The sequence below is a fragment of the Rhinolophus sinicus genome, linkage group LG11, assembly GCF_036562045.2.
Source record: "Rhinolophus sinicus isolate RSC01 linkage group LG11, ASM3656204v1, whole genome shotgun sequence".
NCBI lineage: Eukaryota > Metazoa > Chordata > Mammalia > Chiroptera > Rhinolophidae > Rhinolophus > Rhinolophus sinicus.
The window spans coordinates 19,554,376-19,568,278 of record NC_133760.1 but is presented as its reverse complement, the minus strand read 5'-3'; the positions used below and the strand labels follow the sequence as shown (position 1 = coordinate 19,568,278).

General features: G+C 53.7%; 1 protein-coding gene across 1 annotated transcript in view; it reads right to left on the bottom strand.

Annotated features, from left to right (window-relative positions):
- Positions 1-12,927, bottom strand: part of LG11H16orf74 (linkage group 11 C16orf74 homolog) — a 30,945-nt gene extending 18,018 nt beyond the window's left edge. The window contains exons 1-2 of the mRNA XM_074316008.1: positions 12,914-12,927; positions 9,812-10,152 (exon numbers count right to left, since the gene is read on the bottom strand). Of these exons, the coding sequence (XP_074172109.1) occupies positions 9,812-10,152; positions 12,914-12,927 (355 nt within the window). The remainder of the gene's footprint in view (positions 1-9,811; positions 10,153-12,913) is intronic.
- Between the last annotated feature and the right edge of the window lie 976 nt (positions 12,928-13,903).

Here is a 13,903-nt window from a genome sequence, read left to right as displayed (position 1 = left end):
GAGATGTGGGGTGGGAGGATTTGTCATGAAACAATGGGCCTTGAGGGGAGGCCTCTGTATAGGCCATATTGGTCTGGGTGATCCAGATGCTAGATAGAAAGGTCAAGAGCACAGGACAGAGATGTGGGCTGACTCTGCCAACACCCCCAACAGCTCTCAGTGACTCTGTGTCCTTCTAGAACATTCTCCCTCTGGCCTTTCTCCTCTCCCAGCCCGCCTTCCCTAGGCCCTGGCAGGCCGGACCTCCTATCTTGGCGATAACAGGCGGGGAGGAGAGCAAACACACCGAGCGTGCCTGGCACCTACGTGTGGACCTCTTACTCCCTTACTCTCCGCTGCCCAGGATTAATGCCTCCGAGGGGGAAACTGAGACCCAAGGGACGCTGTGACTTTCCCACATCAAGCTTCCAGTGAACAGGGAAGCCTGGAGGGGCCCTCAGAGTCAGAGCAAGCATTTATAGGCGCCTACTGTGTACAGCTGCTGCCTTAAGTCGGGGAGCGCCCCCCCTCCAGGGTAGCAACACTAGGGTCTCAGGGTCTATGCTCACACCCTCTCCAGCCTCATTCATTCCCCCCTCCCCTCCCCTCCCCCACCTAAGAGCTAGTGGGGGAGAGCCACCCGCCTTACCTTTCAGACAGGACAGCTTAAGCCCCATGTTGGCGCCTCTGTGGGCCTGTGGAGAGAGGAGAGGCTTGTTTGTATTGGCCACGTGTGGCCAGGCCCCCACCCCCGGGCCCTGATGGGTGCACAACAGGAAGCAGTGGGGAGAGAAACCACGGCCTCCAGGTCCCGGTGCCTGCTGACTACATCTGGGCTGCATTTGCTCAAAGCTGAGTCTGTGCTGGCGGAAAAAACTTTCAGGCGCCTCAAAGCTAAATATACTGGAGGCCGGCTGCGGTCGACGGGTAAAGTGAAGGTGAGGGCGTGGTCGGGGGCTGACGAAGCGGAACCCACACCATTTGGCCTTTCCTTTTAGGGGCCAGTGGCTGACTTCACAATGTGAAGACCCTCAGGCCAGGCTGGGGTGTGGGGTGTGGGTGTGTGTGCCGATTCTTTGGAGATTTAACAGATTAAGGTAGAAGGGGTGCAGAGTCCCCAGTCTGTAGGCGTTAAAATGGTCTCAGCCAGTGTTCCCATGATCTTCCTGCAATGGGATGCATCCTTAGCGTTCTGAGTAATTAAGGAATAAAATAGAGGCAGCAGTTGATGGTGCTTGAGCATCAGCATGCTCTTGACACTCTATCCTCAGCAACAACCCTGTGGGGTGCTATTACTGTCCCCATTTTACAGATGTGGAAATCAAGGCTCACAGAGGTGGCATCGCCTGTCTGAGGCCAGTCAGCTTACTATGAGCGGCGCTGGGATTTGAACAGGGGATTCACCTGACCCACAGCTGGGGCCCACCCCACAAGGGCTTTTGAGGCTCTGCAGGTCTTCCTGGGAAGGGCAGGCTCTTGTGTCCACTTTGGAGGGTTCCCTGAGTGTTTGAGAAGCTGATGGAGGGGAGCTCAACTCCTCATCTGCAGGGAGCCTCCCGTGTGCTGTACTGATGAGGGGAGAGAGGTGGAAGGGGGCTATGAGAGTGCCCCAGCCCTGCCCTCTGACATGCACGGTCTGCTTCTCCCACGTGGAGGCTGGGATCTAAGGCAGGTGACGTTGATGGGCAACTCTGGCTTTGCCAACCATTCTTGGACGCTCCCCACCCTTCCTGACTCCCTCATTCCCTGGGATCAGACCTCCCAACCTCCCCACCCCATCCACATTCCCCATACATTCCTCAGCCTGGCATCTGATGTCAAAAAGGACCCCACACAGGTAGATACAAGGCTAAATGGGGTGCCACACCTGAATCTAGGTTGTTGAGACTAGTGGGGGAGACAGACAAGCCAACCGGCCCTGACAGAGGCATATGAGCCCAGGGAAGCAGTGTGAGGCCAGGAGGTCAGAGGAGGGCTCCTGCCCTACCTGGGAGGTCTGGGGACCATGTCCCTAAAGATAGGCAGGAACGAGCCAAGCAGGGAACAGCCTTTCAGGCCCCAGGAATAGAATGTGCAAACATCCAGAGGACAAGAAGGGCATGGTCCCTGGGAGGAACCAGAGGGTGGGAGGTTGTGGCAGGAATAGGCCTTGGCGAGGAAAAGACAAGCTAGATCTTGGGGGCTTCAGGGTTCCAGGTTGTTCTGAGGGCACCGAGCAACAAGTCTGCACTCTAGAAGGCTGTGCAGGCTGGGGGCCAGCTAGGAAACAGCAGGGTCCCCCAGGTCTTCGCCACACGGGCTGTGCTGCTGGACCAATAACCTCAGCCACCCCAGGAGCTTGTTAGCAACGCCAGCATCTCAGACCCACCCAGACACACTGAGCCAGAATCAGTATTTCAACAAGGCTCCCTGGGATCTGTGAACTCGTTAACGTCAGAGAAGCTCTACTCTGGGCCAGAAATGGTGGAGCATGAACTTCAAAGATGGTGGGGCAGTGGGAGGGAGAAGCAGCTGAAGTCCAGGTGACACACAGGCTTGGGAGATGGTGGGACCCCAGGGGGGGCCCGTTTGGAGGAGGGGCCAGGATAAAGGCTTTAATTTTAGTTAGGTTGGATATATGGGGTGGGTAGGAGGTGGACTGGAGACATGCAGTAGGAGATAGATTGCAGGTGGGGGGGAACTGAGGAAGAGGGGAGAAAGTGGGGAAGAGAGCATGAGTAAGTGAGAAAGAGGAAGATACTGAGAGAGGACAGGAGAGGGAAACAGACAGACACTCATGGGAACAGACTCAGGACAGCTCTGTATTAGGTTGGTGCAAAAGTCACTGCGGTTTAAACAGTTAAAAATAATTGCAAAAACTTCAATGACTTTTGCACCAACCTAATATAAAAGGAAGTGTTCCCACATAGGAGCCGGCCCTGGAGCAGTAGCTCTCCAAGCTAGGACCAGAGCCTGGCTCGGCCACGTGGCTGTAGGCAGATTCCTTAGCCATCCTAGACATCACTTTCATCCCCTTTAAAGTGGGGACAATGCATTCACAGCCTCATCAAGTAGCCGCAAGGACTGAATGTCGGGAGGTGATAGCTGTAAAAGGGCTTCACTCTGTGCTGGGCACACAGCAGAAATCAAAGAAAGAAGTATCAGCTGCTATTCTTTAGGACTGCGACGAGGGAAGGGAGGTAGGGGTCTCCAGCGGAGCCTTTGCCCCAGGGCTTTGCTCCTCGGACTGTGGTCAGGACCAGCAGGGAGCTTGTGAGAAGTGCAGGCTCTCAGGCCCCACCCCACCTATAGGATCAGGAGCTACATTTCAACAAGACCCAGGGGATGCTCATTACCGATGGAGAAGCGCTCAGCACTGCATCTTCCCAGCACAACAGAATTGCCTGGATACTTTTATAAAATACCAATGCCTGGGTCCCACCCCAGAAATTCCAGGGTAATTGGCCTGGGGTGTGGCCTGGCACTGGGATTTTTAAAAGCTCCCCAAGAGATTCTAATGTGCAGAATGAGGTGTTAAGGAGAGTGTATCCTTCCTCAGGTGAAGAGGAGGGGCTGGGGCTGGAGAAAAAGAGAGCCCAAGACCAGGCCTAGGGGAACAGCGGACGCCTTTTTGGTCATTCACTGTGTGTCCAGCACGGGGCAGAACCCCTTGACAGAGATTCACGATCAGTTAGTCCTCACAACAGCCCAGTGAGGTTGAGACCATTCCCATACTCACTTCACAGATGAGGAAACTGAGGTACAGAGAGGTTAGTTAACTTGCACAGATCATATGGGCAGCAAGTGGCAGGGTCAGGATTCAAACCTAACACTTTGGACTCAAGAGCCCATGCTTTCCAACACAGAGCTTTTGCGTGGGTGGCGGCACTTAACTTTACATCTGTCTCTCTCCCCAACCCTCTCCAGGCTGGGTCTCCAGCCCCATGGGACCCCGTAGCCCTGATCATCAACAAACACAGGACCCCACCCCCCATGGCTACTGTAACAAAGACACGTCACATCACAGCCCTACACACATGTTGTGCACAGCACACTCCAATTTTATAGTCTCTTCTCTTCTCTTCCTTGTTAAGTTTGGTCACAGTCCACCCAAGAGATTTTATAACACATCCGATCCCAGGGTCTGAATAACAATTTATGCTGAAGTCCTCACAGATGAAGCGAGGTCAGGACTTCGCTGTAAACTACTCCAGAAAAAAACCAACAACAGTGGGGCTGGCGCAGGGCAGATACACAATGAGGGCAGGTGGCTGCTGTCTGCTGTGGAAGCTGGGAGATGGGAGTTCATTACATACTTGTGTGTTTGAAAAATAATAAAACAGTCAAAGGAAAGACAACTGTCTACCAGATGACAGGATGAGGCCAGTGTGCCGTTTTCTGATTTTGATCACTGTCCCGTGTTCTGTAAGAGGGTCCTTACTTTTAGGAAACACACATTGAAGTATTTGGGGTCAAGGTCATCATTTCTGCAACTTAATTTTCAAATAGTTCGGCCAGAAAATCATAACATGCTCACGTATGTACAGAGAAAGCCGATGAAGCTAAATGATTGTATCTGGTGCGGGATGTACAGGAACACTCCATGTTCTTGCAACTTTTCTGTAAGTCAGCCTTAGACTATTTCAAGAGAAGCAGACGAAGGAAAGAGAAGCAGACAGAGACAGAGCAACTCAATAGATTACCTCTCCTCTGTGCCCAACACCACAGCCTCCCAGCAATCACGCACAGGGTGCGGTTTTATACATCAGATCCAGTTTTCCTAGAACCTCTCCAATATGGTTGGAGGTGTGTTCCAAGGACCAGGGCTCTGGCCCAGGGAAGACTCTGTGTTATGCTGTGCCAGGACCACCACCTCCCAGAAAGGCTGTGCTCAATTGACAGGTTTTGTTCCCCAAAGCTGTCTTGTAACTTTAAAAATACCTGTCTCAAAACACTCAGGGAAGGAAGGGAAGAAAGATAAGAGGGAAGAAGGGAGGGAAGGAAGGAGGGAGGAAGAAAACCAAACAAGAAGATGAGGACCCAGGAATGGCCCCAGCCTGGATTCAGGGGACACTGGGGGACAAGAAGCGGTACTAGGGTCAGGCAAATGTCCCATTAAGGGGTCATATCTATGTGTAGCATAGACATGTCTATTTCAGGTTTCTGAAACTCCCAAATGGAGAGTTGACGCAAACCAACTTTTCTTATCGCAACAAATGTTACTATAATGCTGTCACTGGGCTGCTCCTCCTCACAAGGACAAAACGAAGGCCGTGGTCTGAGGAGTGGCTAAGAGAAGCAAGGAAGAACCAGAAATATGCAGGAGCTGTGTGACCTTAGGTAAGTCATTTCCCTCTCTGTGTCTGAGGTGCTGAAGTTCTGCCCCCCAGGCTCAGTGTTCTCACCTGTGGAGCAGACATCCTACCGCCAGCTTTTGGGACAGGGCCCGTGACACTCATCCTATCATCATTGTTGTCACGGTCACTGCGGTAATATCACTACCGAATACTCCTGTGAGGGCACTGCATCAGAAGATCTGCCAGGGGCACCCTCGCAATGTGGTCCCTGATCTGATCTGTCGTGTGGCCTGGGGTATTGGGAGGAAGCGCCCCCAGGGGTGATTTACTTGGGAGCGTGGACAGGCCTCATTCACTCCCCTTCCTTTGTGATCGGGGCTGCCAGGCAGAGGGCCAGCTCCCAGCTGTGTTTACGGGAGAGGACCCCCCCCCCAGAAATAGGCTGTGATGTTTGGAAAGAAGAGGTGAAAGCTTGATTCTCCATCTTTCTGGATGGAAGCCAGGCTGACACCCAACTGTGAAGAGTGGGGCTCCTCTTCCCTTCAACAGCTGACAGATACCAAGCAAATGCTTTCAAGAAGCCAAGTCCTGGGCCGAGTTCCTTATCGACATGACTCCACTGAACCCTAACAACACCCTCAGAGAGAAACGTCACTGGAGTCCCCTTGTACAGATGAGGGAATGGAGCTCGGAGGGGTCAAGTGCGAGTAAGCCACAGCTCTGGGAGGCTGAGCCTCAAAGCCCAGCCGTTCTCACTGCACACGTCGGAGTTCTCCACGCCCCCCCGAGGTTCTGCACTGCTTGAAGTTGTTACAAAGACACCCAGTTTTGTAATTAGAAAATAAAGATCGAATGGGAGGCGGCCCCTTCGCTTGGCAAGATGGTAGGAGCACAGTCAGGTCCGTGAGCACTGTTAGTTTAGGTATAAATTCCTCTCTCTTTCACACATTTGCAGGAGTGTGAAAAACCTCCCTTTCATATTGAGTTGGGCTCTGTTTGTGTTCCCTTCAAAATATCAGATTGTTAATTATTTGCACAACAGCTTGAAGGAGAACAGGTTCTTTCTTGCACCCGGGCATAAAAATGTCTCTACCACCAAAGGGCCACCAAGATCCTCTCTGGTGACAGAAAAGGACCATGATAAAAACTTCCTTCCTTCTGCAGGGGTGCTGCACGCCTCCTCTGAGCAGTGGTGAGACAGATGGGTATCTGTTGCTTTGCACTCTACACAGCCCTCTCTAAAACCATGAACATCTCCAGGGGAAAGGACACACTTGGCCGAGTTGTCTGTTACCGTTTCCACAGCAGCCTTGAAGATAGGAATCGTAAACTACTCACCCACAGCAGTGAGTGCTTGCCAGCTCACCGCTGGAAGGTTTTCAATGCAAGAAAAGTAAACTCATGTTTTCTGCACAAAGTAAAAAGTAATTAAGATGTATCAGTGCCTGCGAGAGACACAAAAACCACTCACTGGCTGGGGGGACCCTTCTTTCAGAATTCTGGTGCAAGGTCTGCTGGTTCCCTTCAGTTACTCCTTTTGTGGATCATAAGTGTTGGTCTCCAGAGCGTGACATAAACCTTTCCGGAGTGAATCACAAATCTAGAGCTCGAAGTGGCTGTAGGTAAAAGGCTGCCAGATAAAACACAGGATGCCCAATTATTGCATGGGACATACTCATACTGAAAATTAGTCATCCTTTATCTGCAATGCAAATTTATCTGAGCGTTCTGTGTTTTTATTTGCTAAATCTGGCAACCCGACGCAGAGGTTGTCTTACTTCTAATACCTGGGGTTCCCAGACGAGGTCATGGAGGCCCCGAGAGGGAAAGTGAAAGGCAGGGTCAGGCTAGGAGTCTGATCTTGGTCTCTTTACAGCCACCTCCCAGATGAAATCAAAACAACCCCTTGGAGGTCATGACTCACCATGACACCTCACCTTACTTCCTTAACAAAGACCTCATTTGAGGACCAAGGATGGGGCGGGAGTGAAGAATCACAGCTGAGGAATTTGACAGTTTGACTAGGCGGGTGGACCCACCAAACTAGATGGAATGGGGTTGCACTCCCTGCTGGGGCAGTCTGGGCAAGCTGTCTCGCTCTCAGAGCCTATTTCCCTCCTGCAAACACAGGGAAGAAGGTACTCAGGGGCTGACCATGCCGGGCTCCCAGGAGGCACACGGCAAATCTTGGTTTTCTTCCTTCTTTAGAAAAGGCATTTTCTTCTTGCCACAGGATTAGAATTCCTGCAATTCCAGCCAAAGGGACTGTGCTGGAAACAGATGCTACAAGCGTTAACATGTCTCCCATCCTGGTACACAGAGGGCAGACAGGGGCATCTCCCTGGCTTGAGCCTACAGACCTGCAGGAGGCTGTGAGCTCCTCTTGGGAGACAGGACAGCGGCAGGACCCACCGGGACTCACCAACAGCAAGTGAAAAAAGATGGGGATGGGGTAGGAGCAGGGTGCCCACTGAAATCCCCACCTGCTTCTCTGTCACCAGGCAGGGCTCTGGGCCGCCTGGGGTCCAGCCTTGGCCTCCCATTGATTGGCCAGGTGACTTGGAGCAAACTACTTGCCCACTGCTCCTCTCGGCCTCCTGTATGATCAAGCTCAATGCTTACTCTTTGTGCACCTTTCCAAGGTACCTGTCCATAGAAATGGTCATTTAAAAATAAAGGTATGCTATTAGAAGTCAAGTTAATGGTTAATTAACCACGGGCTTAATGTAAAAGCATGTAATTGTTTTTACCGCAGCCTTGAAGATAGGAGTCACAAACTACCAGCCCACAGCAGTGAGTGCTTGCCAGCTCATGCCCTGCAAAGATGAAAGTAAACTACTGTGTTCTTTGCACCAGATAAAAAGTAACTTCAATGTGGCAGTGCCTGTGGAAGACACAGAACGCGCCCCACTGGCTCAAGGGGAATCAAGGGTTCCTTGATTTTGGGGTTCCCTGATGTGTACATATTACTGTGTGCATATATCTTAAAAATCTTTTAATGGGGGCGGGGGGCAGGTTGTACTTGGTGGTCTCAGGGGCCTGGCCTAGCCTCTGCTATATTCAATGGGAATTCACTGAGAGGACTAGGGGTTTAAGGCCTGGACTTGCCACTGTGCCCGTGACCTTAGGTCATTTTACCTTTACAAGCCTCTGTGTCCTCATCTGTAAAATGGGAATATAACAGTACTGGGTCAGAGGATGCAAAGAGAAAATGTGGGTGATTGGCACCAGCACGTAGTGCAGGGTCTGGCACACGAAACATTAAACATTAAATATCATCGCTCTCGTGTCCACTGAGGGGAGTTTCCGTTTGAAGTCTCCAGACGTGAGCTAAACCTGGGGCTCAGGGACCCCACCAGCAAGGGAAGGGCTTCCAGGGATAGGAGATTAGGAGGCGGAGTTTTCTGGCAGAGGGATTAAGTCTTTCCTTAAATACACGGCCTCCCTCCCATCCAGAAGAAGGAGTGCCTAGGGGTGGGGACACAGAACCCAAGGCAGGTGTGGCCTGCACAGGTTAGAGGGTGCTTTCTAGAGTTAATCCAGCCCCAAACAGGGGCTTCCCCAGGACTTCTGTGAGCTGGACAGGAAACCCCAGAACCTGACAATCCAGGAGTGCCTTTGAGCCTCAGTCTCCTGATTCGTAAAATGGGATGTTTGTTCCACAAAGGCTGCACTACCTTCTACACTTGATCTTAGCCAAAAGGCCGAGAAGCGATTTGCACTACCTTCTAAGCGTCTTCTCCTGGCTGCCTTTCAACCCCTTTTCCTCCCTCTCCCTCAGTGATTCAGGGGTGCTCGGCCTGCACACTTTTCTCTCCATTCTATCAAGCCTAACGGCCAGGGGCCGTCTGAGAGAAGGCACTACTGCCGGGTACCCCGACCACCACGCGGCCCAGTGGAGCTGTGGGTCCCCCTCTTTGTAAAGAACGCCTCCCCTCAGTTCTGCTGAGCTCAGCGGGCCAGGAGAAGTCGCGCGTGCGTTCACACTGATCGCCCTTTTGCGGTTGCAAACCTGCTTTGATGCCCTGGGAGCGAAGGGGGCCCCTAAGTGAGGCGGTTCATAAATAATATATTTTTAAATACTCGATAGAGGGGAAATGGTTCCTCTCGTTGCCTCCTGCCCCCACCCCGGCCGGGCTCCTTTCCAGCTTTGAAGAATGGCGGTCTGCTCCCTTCCAAAGGAACTCGTGACAGCGCAGGGTATCAGGTGGAGAGTGGGGGGCCAGAGGTCCCATGCGCAGGGACACACCCCTACCCGCCGGGTGCAAGTTACAACATGGCCAGAGAGGGCCCAACTTTCCCCAAACCTGGGTCTCCGTAGAAAAGTCCGCGAGAAGTTGGGGGGACGCCCGGGCCCGTGAGGGACCCCTACCGCCCCTGAGTCCCCCTCCCCTCCCCGGAGCGCGCCCCTCCCGCCGCTGGAGCTTGCGGGGCGTGGACGCCGCTGAGCCGGGCTGCGGCTCTCGGGAAGAGCACCTTCTTGTGGAAGGGGTGGAGTGGGGTGGGTTGGGCATCGCGGTCCAGGCACCCGGGGGCGCGTGGCGGGGGACACTCACCGCTTCCTGGTGGGCTCACTGCGGAGCCGCGCCCAGGGCGCACAGGGCCCTCCCGGGCGCAGGTGGTGGCGGCGGCAGCCGGACTCTGGGGGCCGCGGCGACGAGCCTGCAAGAGAGAGCAGCGGGGGTCATGGCCCGGGCCGGGCAGTGCGCTGGGGCCGCTCCGCCCCGGCCGGCGCACCGTGCCACCGCCGCGCGCGCACGCCTCCCGCTGCCCCGGCCCCGGCCCCGGCCCCTCGGGGCGGTGCTGACTACAGCCCCGCCCTGCCCGCAGGCGCCGGATCGCACCCGCCGGGAGCCGGGGCGGTGAGGGGGCGGAGCAGGGCCCTCCTGCCGCCTTTCTGGGGAGAGTGCCCAGGGCGCGCCCGGGGCCCGCGCCACCGGCCTTCCCTTGACCACCTCAGTTTCCTCTTCCCCGGCCCGGGAGGAACCTGGGGAAAGTTTGGGCCGCGGTCCAGGGCGGCGGGGGGCTCTGCACCGCGCGCCCATCCCCGAGCCTGGGTGCCAAGCTCCCTGAAGCTGTGCATCGCAGCCCTGGGTGATGAAAATAAGGACCATCCATGCTTGAGTGCGCCCCACTGCCTGGCTGCATAGAAGGGAGGCAATACGTCCCCCATCTCGCCATCACCAGCCCCACACCCCTACATTGGGCCTTGGGGTCACACAAGCAGTGCGCCCCTTCCCCATCTTGTTGCTAGTGCTGTGGGGCTTCAGATGGTCCTCGTGATCAAAATGCGGCTTCCCTGTGTTAGGGTCTTGCCCTTCCGCTCTCTACACGTGCTTTCACACCCCACTTCTGTGAGGGGAACATGGGGGTGCAGGCCAAATGGGGGTGTTAGGACTTGTTTCTTGACCTTTGGACAGGCTTCAGGGTTTTGATACGTCCTAGCGGGGAGCAATTCCCCCGTCCCCTTGGTGTGAGTGCAGGGCCTTTTATGCATATGGGTTTCTTAGGAGGCGGCTCCCACTGTGAGGCGGCCTCTGCAGGCAGTATCCAGCTTGCCTGGAGGAACAAAAGCGATCCCCTACCACGTGTTTTTCCTGTCATTGTCACAAGCCTGTTGTACCAGCTCCATCTTACAAGCACCAGGTCTCCACACCAGGTGTTCTGCGTCCTTCTGGAGAATTAGAAGGGGAAACTGAGTCACACAGCAGGACAGTGACATTCCTTTGGTGAACACAGTCAAGAACTGAGTTGCAGGAAGTAGAGTCAGCATCCTAGCTGTGCTCTCCCCTTGAGTCATCCCTAAAGATGTTGCAATCTCTTTGTTCCCCTGCCCATATCAAGTCCAGAGTGACAGGCAGAAAATGTATCATGTCCTCCCTGAAGAGAAAGACAGAAGGGGGTAGGGATAGAGGCAGGATGTTCCTTCCACCTGTCCCCACTCCCACCCTTGGAGGGAAAGTGGGTTACTGAGGGTCCTGTGTCCTTTTGTCTCCTCTAAAAGTGGCAACGGAGGTGTGGGGGAAGCCTCTGGGGACGGTAGGCACAGCCGTCCCCATGCTTGTTCCAGAAGAGTGGAGAAGGACCATTTCTGAAGGCTGAGACGCCTTGAGCAGGATGAATGCTGGGCGCTGGTTGTGAGATCAGCCCATCTCTGCGCCCCGGTTTCCACACGGAGAAATAGGGACAACCGGGGTACCACAGTGAGCAGGACACCTATGCATGTGCCCTGATGTCACCACCTGCTCAGAACAGCCCTTTGAGGGAGAGACAGTTATTCTCTCCATTTTCCAGGAGTGGGACTTGTGGCACAGGGAAGTCCACAGGTCAGCCAAGCCATTAGTGGTACATTTTGATATGTACCATCCTCTCTACTCCTGGGCTCTCCTGCCTCAAGCCAAGAGAGGAGCCGCCCATCTCAGGGGAGGTGGGCCCAATCCTAACCTGGTGGGGAAGGGAGACCAGGCACTAATGAGAGGAGACCCAGCAGGATTCTTTTTGTCAACTACATGGGGTTGAGATAGGGAATGGAAAGAATGCAGTTTAATTTGCTTTCCCTTCACCCACCCTCCCTCCCCACCTCCCCCCCACCCCTTCAGACCAGTGGGATTTGTGCTTCAGTATCAGAATGTCTCAACGCCGTCACTTTGGCGTTTGGGGCTGGATCATTCTCTGTCCTGGGCACTATAGGATGTTGAGCAGCATCCCTGGCCTCAAACCACCAGATGCTGGTAGCATCAACCACCTCCCCAAGTTGTGACAACCAAAAACATCTCGAGACGTTGCCACATGTCCCTTTGGGGGCACAATCGCTCCTGCCAGTTGAGAATCCCTACGTATGTTCCAGTGGTTCCCAGCCCTGGCAGCATGCCAGGATCACTGGGGGGGAGCTAAACACATAAATAAAAATGAATAAAGCGAACATCCAGGCCCAGCTCACCCCAAGGATTCTGACCTAATTGGTCCCGGTAGGGCCCAGGCATGGGTGTTTTATGAAAGCTCCCCGGTGATAGGCAGCTACCACGAAGAACCTCGAAGCTAGTCAGAGCACACTTGCAGGACTAGAAACTGAAGAGACAAATCAATCAAATGCAGTATGTGAAACCTGTATGGATCTCAATTTGGACAAACCAACTACAAGGAGATACTTCTGAGATAACAGCAGAAAATTGAACACACTCTGGGTATTAGATAATATTTTAAAAGTGTTACTCATTTTAATAGATGTGATAGTGGCATAACTATCTTTAAGGCCCTTCGTGATACTTATGGAAAAGTACTATGACTGAGTTAGTATGAACATTAGGTTTGCTTTCAATGAGTCCAGGAAAATAAAAAGGTGACAGAATGAAGAGTGGGGGCAGGGGAGAGATGAAACAAGAATGAAAAAAATGTTGACAATTGTTGAAGTTAAGATACGGGTACATGGAGGTTCACTATACTATCCTTTCTACTTTTATATGTGTTTCAAATTTTCCAAAATATAAAGATTTGTTTAAAAAAAGAAAAGCGAGAAAGAGAGCCCCTTGGACCCTACCCCTTGGCAGCCAGGTGAGGTGCCCCATCCCCTGAAAACGTGGCCTTGGTTTTGGGGTGGGAGCAATGGGAAGCTGGTGGTGGGGACACCCTGGGAGGACAGTCCAGCTCACTGGGCTCACCTTGCACCACCCATCTGGAAGCAGCTGCAGCAGTTGAAGAGGAGGGATGATCAGCTGTAAACCCACAGACCAGGAGACTAAGCCAGGGCAGCAGCCCCCCACCTGCCTGTGATCAGAATCACCTGGAGCTTTGGGAAGAGACAGGTGCTGGAGGTGGGGCTTCCTTAAGTGTGGGCCCGGGTGTGTGGGTGTAAGGACGTGAAATCAGGCCGCTGACATGTGTCCCCTAATGCCCTCCCTTCTCAGCCCAATCACCATGCTGAGAGACTCCTGGTCTGCAGAGGCAGGAGGAGAGGAGTAATTAGAGCAATTCCACCCCTTTTCTTCCCTTGGAGATTAACAGTTTGGAGAGCAATTTCCAGTGCAACAAGAGTTCCAGTATTGGCCGAGCACCTGCCGTGTGCCAGGCACGGTTCTCGGTGCTGAGAATATGGCGAGTGAACGAGATGTCAAAACCCCTTGTCCTTCATGGATGTTCGAGTCTGAGCGCTAAGGAGGAAAAATAGAACAGAGTAGGAGGCTGTAAAGGGCGGGGTGGGGGGCTAGCCTTTTAGACAAGGTGGACAGAGAGACTCTGAGAAGGCGGCCTGTGAGGAAGCCCTGAATGAGCCGAGAAGCCGGTGGCTATAGGAGGAACCTTGTGCTGTGGGGTCTCTGGGTTCAGGGTGCGGCCCAAGGAAGGCAGAAAGGGGCCAGGCTTGTAAAACAGTTCCCTCCTCCTGAAATGTCCTTCCTTCCCCCCACCCTTGCCCAGTGACTGTTTCATAGCTCTGAGCAAGTGTCTCTTTGCCAGTCCGGAACCCCACTGGGGGTACTGCAGCCTGTCATGGGTCCATCGGTGAGATCACTGAAGGGCTGTCTCTCCACTAGCAGGTGAGCCCCAGAAGGGTAGGGAGCAGGTCCCTGCTGCTGGCCGTCCCCCCTGAGCATGGGACACAGAGCCCAGCACAATGTGGGTGCTCCACACATCCTTGCAGAACAAAGGGGGGT